The following is a 13301-nucleotide window of genomic DNA, read 5'->3' as shown; positions in this document are numbered from 1 at the left end:
GATAAATGTGTGATGTTAATTAGTTACAGGCCTGGTCACACTTTTCACAGCCTTTTATGCTGTAAGCAATTTACTCTATTAACACATTATTTGGTCATTTCATCTGATCAAAGTATGGAGTAAATTATTTGAATATTTTTTTTTTTCAATACATGTTAAAGTTCGGATGTTTTTGGAGCAACTGATTTTAGTTTACCGTTAGATTCAACGAAGGAAAATAATGGGTATTTCTTCTTAAGTAATATCCATAAAATATTCTATAAACTCTAAACAAATTATTTCAAGTATTTTCCCCAATTTTTAGCTTTAAAGAATCCTAATGTAATTTATTTATGTCCATTTGTTTTGCTATTGTTATCTTGCAACAACTGTAAAGAGCTTCTCTTAGCATTCCCCTTAGTGTCATCTGTCTCACTCACACCGCCATAGCTTTTGACAACGGCCGTTCTCCCTGCTTTCAATTTGCAAACAGCTTTGTTATCCCAGTTGACAAATTATTTGAAGGCGTTGTCGTTGCCGGCCAACGCAAAGAGTAAACAATTCAATTGCACATACAAATGGATGTATGTATGTATATGTATGTACAAACATATATTTATACGTACATCTTCATAGTTATCAACAACGATGTACTTTGAATTTTGTCTAATTTACATGTTTCGTTTATGTTTGCAGCACATGTATGCCATAATTATCACTCAATGTATGCCAGCAAACACTGCTCAAAGTTGTCGAGTGACAATTGAGCATGATTCTGCTGATCAGCCAGCTGTTCTCATATTGCTTTTCAACATTTGCTCTAACGCGCTCACAAGCGTCTGCATGCATGTGTGTTTCGTTTCATTTGATAAGCTAAAGAGAGCCGGTGAATGTGTGTGAGCGGCACGCTGTCTCTTAAAATATTCGGCGTAGTTTGCGCCTTGAGCGCCGCGGCGCCAGTCTTTCAGTTATAAGTCGACCGCCGCACAATTAGCACGCGTCTTCTTCCAGATCTGTGCGAAAGCTGCTGTCTCTTGTGCTTTGTAAATTCCAATAATAAAATATAATACATAATGTTGCGTGTTTTGAGGAAGAGCGCATTGTTGCGTGCAGAATGCAAAAATTTGGCCGCTGCTGCTGCCTACTCGGCAATGCCACAGCCACAGACAACTCCAGAAGTGCTCTACACTGGCGTAAGTATATACACATACACACGCGTATTATATGCATATATTAAGGTACATACATATACATATGTTAGTATTATGTTATCAAAGCTACCAGATAATATATACATATATTAGTACATATATGCATACAAAGGTTCCTACATACATACATTGATGCCAATCTTGATTATATTTTATAAACAACGCTGCAAGTTTTCGCCGTCTCTTTTGCTTGACCTTGACAGCGCAGCTGCCCTTTAGCTTTCAGCATATGTATGCACATGTGCCACTACTTAGAAAAAACACACACGTACAGAAAGTTTGTGAGTAGTGCAAGTAGCAATAACAAAGGAGAAGCACTGAATGCGAAATTGAGTTGATTTTTTATAATTGTGCCTGGAAATAACTGGATACAGGCGCTCAAATGTTCAACAAGATAAATATTTGTATGTATGTACATACATATACATACGTATGCCTGTCATACAACGATAGGAAAATAACCGGACGACAAACGGGAGCACAAGCAGACCGGCGAATAGGTTAAAGCACAGCAACGAAAAAAAGTTTTTGTTATTTACACCCGGCTGTTGTTATTGTCGTTGCTTGCTGACTCTCTCGTTATATCACACCGCGGCTCTCTTTGCAGCAGCGTCAACAGAGCAGCGCCTTCTCTCTTTATCAAACGCTGTTGTTCTGTAGAATTGTACAAATTTGCTCAGCTTTTGTTTCATACAAATTTGTCTGCTACAAATTGTGTTTTAATCCAAATTGTATTTCTTTTATGTAAATATTCTAAGGCAAACATAAATTCTAGAGAAACAAACATGTTTTTCTGTTCTTCTTCCATAAATAAATTCTCACATAAACATATAGTTGAAGAAATGTTTGTACATTATAAAGTTCTGTTGTACATTTATGAACTTCTATTTATAGAGCCCACTGATAAGTCACTTTCTATATGCATTGAGATTCATTATGTTTGTGTGTATATTATTGAATGTATGTACCTGTCAATTAATCTATTCATTACTAACTAAAAGATAGTGAATATATATAGAGCGCATACCTCCTGCACTTTCCGTTATCATTTAATAAGCCCCCTATATATACAAAAAATGAAACTAATAATTGCATGTTTGTTATTCCCTCTACTCGAACTACAGTGTTGTTTGCCGATAGAGATTTTACGTAAAGTAAAATGATGTAATAATAATACCCTGCACAAACCCAGTTTCGACTTTATAGGAGAGTTTTTTCTCTTAAATAATGTACATAGAAACATACTAATCAAACGAGTTTCGACTGGTTCCAAAAAAAGCGTTCGCAAAAATTGAAAGACAAATATGTATATACAAATATAATATACTATATATAAGCCTAATGGCATCAGAGTCTATGAATGCGTTAAATATTTCGTGACTTAAATTATTAAGTCCTCTGCCAGGGCATATAGATAAGAAGCTATTGGTAAAGCAGATATTTTTGGTGGTACCGCTAACTAGCTAATCGGAGGTACCTAGACAGCTCCCTCGCACGTGTCATTCTTCAATTTCAGTAGCTGGGCTTGTCTGGCGGAAAGTTTTCTTGATGTTTTTAATATGCCAACTCATGATGAGTTTGATTGGTAAACAAATGGGGAAGCTCGAGAGCCTGACGTTTAAATATATGTATGTATTTATGTGATTGTGTATGACATATATATACATGTACATATACAAGGCTGGGTCATATATATTGCATAGATATGACCTAAGTCTCCTAATTGGATATTAGCTAAATTACAACATATCGGATAATCAGGTATTTACGGTTATTTACTGTTCAAGCAACAACAAGAGGCTTACATCAAGTGCTTATCAAATTGTGTGTAAAACAGGGAGCGGCTTATCAATGCACAATCTGTAAACAACGAGAGGGACTGCCGAGCAGATACCCTAACAAAAGGTACGCATTGCCTTTAAGTACAGGGGAGTGCGTGAAGCTAACCAAAAGTTAAAGTATGAAAATATAATTAAATTATAGTCTGCTTTGAACCAGGTTAATAAAATTGAATGTTTATAGATTTTTAGGAAATGGGATCAGTAAACTGAATTGTTTAAAAAACTTGTAGAGTGTGCTCAAGTCTCTCAATTTCAATAGACTCGCCTTTTCATGCTAATTGAGAATATATTCATTTAATGGGGATATGTGTTCCCTGCCTTGTTGCAAACAATTGCAACAAATACTTATACCATTTGTTAGATATTTGGAGGGTATAAAACTTAATGACTTCGTGTCACCTAATAATAATTTCCATTATTTCCTGCAGCTGTTCATCAACAATGAGTGGCACAAGAGCAAAACAGGAAAAACCTTTGGCACCATCAACCCAACCACGGAACAGAACATTGCCGAGATTCAAGCCGGCGGCAAGGAGGACATTGACATAGCCGTCAAGGCAGCCCGCCAGGCATTCAAGTGAGTATATTTTATTAAATGCATTAGCTAACTAATCTAATCATTGCATATTCTTACTTTGTATGCTAAAGATTGGGCTCACCCTGGCGTCGCATGGATGCTTCGGATCGTGGTCGTCTGCTCTACCGCCTCGCTGAACTGATAGAGCGTGACCAGGTCTATCTGGCTGTAAGTACTATGAGTTATGGAACTGAACAGACATTCTTATCACCTGCCCTATATTTGTTCATTTAGAGTCTGGAAACCCTGGATAATGGCAAGCCCTACAGTATGTCCTACAATGTGGATTTGCCCACGGCAATTAAGAATCTGCGCTACTTTGCCGGCTGGGCTGACAAGAATCATGGCAAAACGATTCCCATGGACGGTGACTTTTTCACCTACACACGCCACGAGCCCGTCGGCGTTTGCGGCCAAATTATACCCTGGAATTTTCCAATTTTAATGATGGCCTGGAAACTGGGACCCGCCTTGGCCACCGGCAACACCATTGTGCTGAAGCCCGCCGAGCAAACCAGTCTTACGGCCCTGTACATCGCACAGCTGGTCAAGGAAGCTGGCTTCCCCGAGGGTGTTGTGAATGTGGTGCCCGGTTTTGGTGACGCTGGCGCCGCTTTGGCCAATCACAGTGATGTCGATAAGGTCGCCTTCACGGGCTCCACAGACGTGGGCAAGCTGATCCAGCTGGCCTCGGGCAATACCAATCTGAAGCGTGTTACCCTCGAGCTGGGCGGCAAATCGCCCAACATTATTCTGGCCGACTCGGACTTGGACTATGCCGTGGAGACGGCGCATTTTGGACTCTTCTTCAACATGGGTCAGTGCTGCTGTGCCGGCTCGCGCACCTTTGTCGAGGACAAAATCTACGATGAGTTTGTGGAGCGCAGTGCGGAGCGTGCCAAGAAGCGCACCGTGGGCAACCCCTTCGACTTGAGCACCGAACAGGGTCCGCAGGTCAATCAGGAGCAAATGGAAAAGATTCTGGGTCTCATACAGACTGGCAAGCAGCAGGGCGCCAAGCTGGTGGCCGGCGGAAGCCGACCCCAGGGTCTGCCCGGCTACTTTGTGCAGCCCACGGTCTTTGCCGATGTCCAGGACAACATGACCATTGCGCGCGAGGAGATCTTTGGGCCCGTGCAGCAACTTATCCGCTTCAAGAAACTTGACGAAGTCATCGAGCGTGCCAATAACTCCGACTACGGCCTGGCCGCAGCCGTATTTACCAAGGATCTGGACAAGGCCAACTATATTGTGGGCGGTCTGCGCGCCGGAACCGTCTGGGTCAACACCTACAACGCCCTCGCCGCTCAGGCTCCCTTCGGTGGCTACAAGATGTCCGGTCATGGACGTGAGAACGGCGAATACGCGCTCTCCAACTATACGGAAGTCAAGAGCGTGATTGTAAAGGTGGCACAGAAAAACTCCTAAACGCATGTCCGGCGTGGAAAACTGGTCAATTTAGTCTGGCAAATTGGAAATTGATTTTCTACAAGCTAAACGCGCACATTTACTCGTCAATTGGATTGCTGTGTATTTTCCATTTGATCTATTTTTACTAAGCAAAAAATTCTGAAATATATTTGAAAATAATTTTTGTATGTAATTTTTAAAAGGATCTTCGATTTTATCCTTTCCACAATAATTTGAAGACCTGTCATAAAAAAAACTATTGATGGATACAGTTTCTAAAACATTTAACTGTCAACTGTTAGGTAATCATATTTCCATACTGATTTCCTTTGAGTGTTAAATACTATCTTATGGGATAGACGGAGTAAAATTTGTTGACTTTCTTTCAAAAATACCAAACCACAGAGCATTCTTGGTTGCCGTTTTTAAAATAATATACAATGCTTAAATATATAATTGTATATTTATTTACACTTACAATGCAACGAGAGGGAGAAGGAGAGTGAGAATCTAGTCGTCATATTAACTAACTAACAATAGCTGCTACAAACATGCTCTAGTAAAAATATACCCTCTGGCATTATTGTTGCATTGTTGTACAGGGTATAAAAGGCTTCCATGTAGAATATTTATTGTAATTTTCTAGATGCGGGCTGCTTTGCTCAGTTGTTTTATCGTCACATCGGCAACACACAGTATCAGACCGGTGCGGCAAGCCAACAGACACACACACACACACACACACACATACAGACCGAACTGCCTTTCATCCTTCCTCTTCGCATGTCCGTCGAAAGTTGTTGCATTTATATTGGACAGCAGCTGAGCGTGTCAAGTGTTTTGCGGTCACTGCAAAGTTGCAGCTTATTTTATTTGCCTCTTATAGTTACAGTTGTTGTTGTTGTTTATGAAATTGGATCAGACCATTTGTTTGCAATTTATTTAAAATTTGTCTTTTCACTTATTTTTATATAACGGCAGCAAATTGTATTTTGTTTGGCCAGAATAAAATTTATACACAATGGCAAAGTGCTTTTGAGTTATTTGGTTTGTTTACCAGATAACAGGCAGGTGCTTGAAAAGTTGACTGAATTTCAAGTGATTTTCTTTGTAAAATTATTTAAAAGTAAAACTAATAATTGGAAAAGATATTTACAAAAGATTGGACTTGATTGTTTATTGTTGTGCAGAAAAAAGGAATTCATATTTAAGCAGAGCTTATATAAACAATCCCCGACACATACCCTGTACACAATACAATGGCTACAAAGGGCAGCATAAGCTAGGGCGAATCTCAATCAAATACACTAATCCAGCATCTATAATCACTTTAAATAAATATGCCTAGACTAAGTGAACTAAGAGATTACTTGAGCAAGAGATATTTTGTTTTTTAGATTATTTTATACCAAACAAATTTTAAATTTAATAATGTTTTAAACTATATTTTGAATATTATATACTTATTTTTCGTCTTCAACTATATATCATTAAAAAAGTCAAAGAATTCTTTAAGTATATAAAACATTTACTTTACTTAAGACCTGTTTACAGGGTATCTTTAAGTCAAGTGTAACATTCTTATGTATTTTTTAATTCCACTTCGGTAGTTTTTATGCCATTTGAACATTGGCAACCCTTAATACCCCGCCAATGCAAAATGAAATATATTTTCAATAACCTAACTTTACCCCCCTCCCCCCTTACCCATACACAAAACGTCCGGGCACACATGTCGTATACGATATTATTTTCATGGCAGCCATTTAAATTGATTTTCACAATGCCAATTTCATGCATATTCAAATATAAATACACATTAAAAACTAAAAAATAAAAATCCAACAATGCAAACTACAAAAATTGTTAACGTTTCCAAATGGCGAATGGCAAGCGAAAAGGGGATGGAGGGCGTGGCTTGGCAAGAGCCATACCTTTGGAACTGCCAAAAGCGCAGCCGTGCGCAATGAGCCGGGTGCACAGGTACGACAGAGCGTTACGGCTTACCCGTGGCCAGCCAAAAGGACTCGAGCACAAAGCATAATTGAAAAACATTTTTTCAGAAAACCACGCTTAATGCGCACTAAATGTGTCAAATCCGGTGGGAAAGACAAAATGGTAAAACACGACATTGACCGAGAGCATGACCAAAAGATACTACTTTCAATGTAAAAAAAACTGAATTTCCATCTGACTTATTTGCTTATTTTCTGACTCTGTTTCATACATTACCACAATTAACCTATTGCTAATTATTGGAATATTTGAAATTGTTGAGGCTATTTCAAGACGAGATTATAAATGAAATTAAATATAATACTCTGATTGTAATATGATAATTCAGAAACTAACGCTGGCTTAGAGCTTTTGTATATAACAGATGTTTGAAGTGAATAAAGTATATTAAGATAATAAATGGTAGTTGATTCAATTCCTTTTTTGTTTAACTTTCGCTTACTTTCACCGATCGCAAAATAAAATGTTAAAATTTTAAAAACAAAACGATATTTATTATTTAATTTATTCTTAACAATAATCTATAAAACAAAAAAAATGTAGTTTCCTAATAAATATTTAAGCTTTATCTTATTATTAATTATTATTAAAATGTGGGCTAACTATTAGATATCCAAAAATATAGTAACTAGTCTAATATACCCTTTTCATCATCTACAGGTCATCGGAAAATTAGTGCAAAGTGGTCAAATTTCATGGTTATGCGTCATGGTCTATCTCAGCGTTCCAAGCCACGAACACGTGCGACTACATATAGGGCCAATTACAATTATGACGCCTATGGACCGCAACTATAACTTAGCATTTGGCACTTCATTAAACGAAAGGGGGCGGGCAGGGGTGGCGGGCGGACGAGGGTGCAAGGACAGCCAAAAGACGAGCAGGATTACGAAAAAAGCGCAAAGTTGGCCAATTTGCCGGAACATTTTTTCACTGTTGATGTTGTTGTTGGAGCTGCCTTTAGACTGACATTAAGTGCCAGCAATTCGACTTTATCGCATTGTATACACTCGATTACATTGTTATGGCTCTGCCAAAAGGTCTAAATGAGCCGATGGCGAGCACCTAACGAAGATGCGGCACACTGAAAAAAAAAACTACATAGAAAATAGCTTCGCCAAGCTAACATCAGCTGGCTGCCAAGCAACAACAAAAGCAGGTAAAAATGTTGCAATTGGCTGAAACCGACTACACAATACTCGTTCACAGTCTATAATAACAAAAATAATAATAATATTAATAATAATAATAACAATAATAACAACAATAATAATAATAATTATAATAATAATAATAATAATAATAATAATAATAATAATAATAATAATAATAATAATAATAATAATAATAATAATAATAATAATAATAATAATAATAATAACAATAATAATAATAATAATAATAATACTAATACTAATAATAACAATAATAATAACAATAATAATAATAATACTAATAATAATAATACTACTAATAATAATACTAATAGTAATAATAATAATAATACTAATACTAATAATAACAATAATAATAACAATAATAATAATAATACTAATAATAATAATACTACTAATAATAATACTAATAGTAATAATAATAATAATACTTATAATAATACTAATAATAATGCTAATAATAATATTAATAATACAAATAATAGCTTATATGTTTTCCTTATAAGACAATAATCCATTCTTTATTCAAAATTTGGCTAGTCTAGCTGTTAAATTATAGAAGATATATATTTTGCCACGGCCCTAGTTGTCGTAGTCATATAATCCTTACACTATCTCCGCCGCACATATGCACGACTATACAGTCCAAGGCACAACTCTCTTCAAAAAGCATCAAAGATAGTAGACTTAAACGGATAGAAGGAGGGCAGTAGGCAGGCTTTTACAACAAACCAATATACTCTTTTTACATTATGAAGAAGTATGAAAATAAAATAAAAGAGGGACAACTGCCTGACTTTGATCATTAAGCGTCAAATGGCCAGGGATGCGCTGCAGATAAAAAAGAAAGCAAGCACAAAGAGCACAGAGAGATAGCGGCGAATACTTGTCTTAACAAAGGCTTAGACAGCCCAGCAGGAACCACCACCCACGGGGATTAGCTGTGTAAGTAACGCAGATCAAGACATTTTCCCCATCATCATCTCTGACATCTTAAGGCGCATCATCATGTTTTTTTACGGTTTTCTCTTCTTCTTTATTTTGAAACGCATGAAAAAATATTCATAATAATTTGCCCCTGCTCTCAACTTTTTCTTAAAATATTTATTATTACATACTTATTTATGTTTTGGCGTTTGAAAATATACTTTAACAATTTTGTTTAAAACAAAATGCGGCTCAAGAAAACCAGTTGACCCTTTGCATAGAATGTTTTATTGGTTTTCTTACTGTCGCCTGATGCCAATATTTTTCTTGATTATTAAACTACAAAAATACTGGAAAAAAAAACAAAATTAAAATAATATTATATTTTTTGAACTAAATTAACAAAATTTAAATAAATGGGCTGCAATCGCAACATTTTTATATGCGAGCGTATTAATGTGTATTTCCCCAAAATAAACTACTTAATTCATAGATTAAATTCAAAAAGATATTGATTACAGTTATCTACAAATATAATCATTGTAAATTCCTTTTGTTTACTGCATGTTTGTTCACTTTAAAATTAATTTTGATTTATTTTAGTTTTGACAGGCACTTTTGGGATTTGGTTGACCCAAAAAAGCACACAGAAATGTGGTTCAAGTGCGCATTAGCGCAGAATTACATTTTAGACACACACTCTAAAGCATGCCCGTGTGTGTGTCTGTGTGTGTGTGTGTCTGTAGTCATAAGTGCATCGCACTTAACCCAATATATATAAAGTGCCTATCAATGTGGCAGATGTGTGTGTCAGCATTGGGCGTTACACCCATCCCTACTCACAAACTCCCAGCAGCATATGTCACTCGCTTTTAACCACAGTTAAGCAGTTTTTACACTTTTACTAATGCTAATGCGCCATTTTATGGCTCGATGACCTAATTCTGATCAATGGACAGGATAATAATTCGGACAAAAAGGCAAAAATAAGCACAAAATATTCCTCGGACTTATACAATTTGAATATTACTTTAATTTTAAATTTTGTAAATTGTATTAAAAACTTATTTAAAAACAACCTTTAGAACATGAGCAATAAAATAAACTAACTAAATTAAAGTGATTTAATTTTCTTAAACATAATTTTCCGCATTCTGTCTCTCAAACATTATTTAAAATGTTTATCCTATTGTTTTTTTTTTTATTCTTAGAATAATTTAATCATTTTCTATGATTTTTCTCAACATATTCATGTTCTATAGGTTTTCAGCTCAAAATTTGATTCACTAAAAATTCCATGTTCAACATATTTTTTTTGAGACTGCGCATCTCAATGTCAATTTTAACATGATCGATTTATGCAAGCAATCCGCGTGGAAATTTACTAAAAAATATCCGACAAGTAAAAAAGGGCTTGCAATGCGACAGGCCGAAGATGAAATGCTCTAGACATTACAATAAAAAGAGAAGTATAAGTGATACGAAAGAAAAGTATCTATGAATAAGGTGTTACTTTGCAAAACTTAAATTTTATTTTTTATAAAGAAAAACCAAGATCTGATCGGATATATCAGATGAGAACAATATCTGTGTGTACTAAATAATATTTGTACATTTTTAAAGTGTTTATGTATTTATGTTTATGTTTTATGCATCCAACCAGTGCATACCACATTTGGTCACAAAACGCAAATACTCGGTGCGGGTAGGGTATAGAAATGTGACACAACGATGTGGCACTAAGTAAGTGCAACCAGAAAGTAGATAGCGACACGATGCTGACGAATTCTGATGCCACTGGGAAATGTAAACGCAAAATGCAGCGATGCATTCTATGAGTTTTTCTCTTTGTTGTTGTGGTTGCTTTTGTTGCATTTGTTGCAGTTGTTGTAGTTGTTCAGCCTTTGTAGCTGCTTACACATGTCGCAAATGCACGCGCCATTTGACGGATGCGGAAATGTGAACAAAGCGAAAGTGAAGGACGCATTCGCATTGGTGGGTGCTTGGCTGCATGCGTGTGGATGTGGGTGTGGGTATCACCACGTTTACTGCTTTTTCTGCCGTTTGGGCAATGCCGTGGGGCAGCAGGCTAGACGGCCAGCCAGCTGATGGGCTGGCATTGCAGCGCTCTTGGCTATTAACTGTTGCAAATATTTGCATAGTCAGCCGCGCAGCACCAGACGCTGGCAAAAGCAAACAACACAAAGCAAACACAAAGCAAACAAGGCAAACAACGCAGCGGCATGCAGCAGGCATCGTGCAACAGCAGCAACATGACTCTATGCGACGAGCACTCAAGGCACACGTACTATTAACCATCTTTTTGAATTTCAGACACTTAGCAATATGAACAAGAGAGAGCTTAAGTCTAGAGTGTGCGATTAGCAGATACCCTATATAAAATTCAATAATCCAGGGCTTAAGTTCTTTAATAACTCGTGTGTAAAATCTTCAGGATTTTGGCATTTTAGGCAGTATAGATTGGGATTTTTTTCAGGTAATCGGAATTAACGGAATTAAGGTAGTTATTTTGATATTCAGATATTTCTTGAATTGAAAAAACTAGTAATTCCAGTTTCTCAACAGACTTTAAAATTGTTTTATCATAAATTTGAAAATTGTATGATTTGATTGCATAAATTTTTAAAATTTTAATTAATAAACAACTGCAGACAAACAATTTCTCAAAAGTTGTCTTTTAATTCGTGTGCAGTAAAAATGCCTGTTATTTCTGATCGATTCTATAATGTCGAAATGCTCGCTCGATTTATGTTTCTGGTAATTGTCATCATGTGTTCATACACAATCTCATAAATTTATGATGCCTCTTTTTCATCCACTTTATGTGTGCAGGGTATAAAAAACATGACGTTGTCACAAAGCTGCCAACAGGTAATAAACTTGACAGCGAGCAGCATGAAATATTATGATGAAACCTAACATAGTGTACCAGGTGTTGTTTCTGTATTTTTTCTTTATTTTTAATTTAGCTATTCTCTTTGATTTTGACAAACAAGCGGGCAATATGCTTGTGCGTATACGTTATAAGATTATTAAAAGCCTTTTAGACAGCTTTTACGAGACTATTGTTAACTTTTAACAGAATGTTTATTTATAAAATGGTTTACATCTAAAGCTTTTACAACCAAATATATTTAATGAAAATTTATTTTAACTGAAAAGCGCTGTTTGTCCTGACTGAGTGATTGGTGAACAACGTACAGCCCAAACTGTAAGAGCTAGGAAGCTGAAATTTTCACTGTAGTTACCTTATGCATTTGTGAAAAAATCGCGAAAAGCGTTTTATGAAACTTTTTTTGTTTACAATACGATCGGCTTCAAACTCATTTTCAAATATTCAAATTTATTTGATGGGTTTTTCACACTTTTCGAAAAATGCAATTGTTAATTTTTTTTGCCTCTAAATCAATTTGGCATCAAAATCTGGCAACATTATTTTTGGGCAAAATTAATGCGAAAATGGTACCCTCAAATATCCTACCTATATAACTAGTTCAAAACCCAACCGATATAGAAAGAGGTCAAAGTTTCCCACCCCCATAGCTCAATCAAATCTCATGAGATTTACACGATTTTTGGCTTTTTGTTTATGGTTTTGCCTCTAGATCAATTCGGCATCATGTGAAAATGGTACCCTTAAATATCCTATATACTTTATGGCTATAAAGTTTTAAAGTTTTTTACGATTTACTAAAGTGTCCTTAGGTTTTTGCTATACTTTATTGGATGATAGTTATATTCTTGAATAATAGAATTCGTGAATTAATAGACCTCAGTTTAGTTATCATAATCTATTTATTATTTTTTATATTAGTATTATTTTAAATACCATTTTATTGCATTTATTTTTTAATACTTTTTTGTAGATGATGCAAATGATAAAAATGTTTTTTCAATGTGAATAAATTTAAAATCTTTGACGGTAAGTACCTCGTACGCCCAACAATAAACACCTTAAGATAACATCGCATTACAAAAATATTATCAGAGCTTGACAATTATGATTTTCGTCGTCGTCGTCATAAGCTTTATGTTACAGTTGTTAACTTAGGTTAACTAAGGTGCTTTTCCACACATAACTTCTGCTTGTGGGCGCACCCACATTGAAATACATTAAAATATGTGAAGGGTCTCAGTGCGGGTA

At 35.8% G+C, this 13301-nt stretch overlaps 2 protein-coding genes across 5 annotated transcripts in view; one reads left to right on the top strand and one right to left on the bottom strand.

Moving 5' to 3' along the window:
- The window catches only part of Shawl (Shaw-like), a 94625-nt gene that overhangs the window by 40201 nt on the left and 41123 nt on the right, over nucleotides 1-13301 (bottom strand). The window lies entirely within an intron of this gene.
- On the top strand, nucleotides 964-5211 carry Aldh (Aldehyde dehydrogenase). The gene is made up of 4 exons (XM_064698122.1): nucleotides 964-1172; nucleotides 3460-3608; nucleotides 3680-3776; nucleotides 3843-5211. The coding sequence occupies exons 1-4, from the start codon at nucleotides 1053-1055 to the stop codon at nucleotides 5034-5036; spliced, it is 1560 nt and encodes a 519-aa protein (XP_064554192.1). The 5' UTR covers nucleotides 964-1052; the 3' UTR covers nucleotides 5037-5211.

Source organism: Drosophila montana, unplaced genomic scaffold (genome assembly GCF_035044405.1).
Source record: "Drosophila montana isolate Dmon_TW-CO22-7 unplaced genomic scaffold, ASM3504440v1 contig_402_1, whole genome shotgun sequence".
NCBI classification, from domain to species: domain Eukaryota; kingdom Metazoa; phylum Arthropoda; class Insecta; order Diptera; family Drosophilidae; genus Drosophila; species Drosophila montana.
Note: the sequence above shows the minus strand (reverse complement) of the source record. Positions and strands in the feature narration are given on the sequence as shown.

Excerpts from the sequence above, each read along its gene's own strand:
- Aldh (XM_064698122.1), top strand. The coding sequence starts at position 1,053 with ATGTTGCGTGTTTTGAGGAAGAGCGCATTGTTGCGTGCAGAATGCAAA. Across the intron at positions 1,173-3,459 it reads CAGAAGTGCTCTACACTGGC|CTGTTCATCAACAATGAGTG; the intron begins GTAAGTATATAC and ends TATTTCCTGCAG. Across the intron at positions 3,777-3,842 it reads GTGACCAGGTCTATCTGGCT|AGTCTGGAAACCCTGGATAA; the intron begins GTAAGTACTATG and ends TTGTTCATTTAG.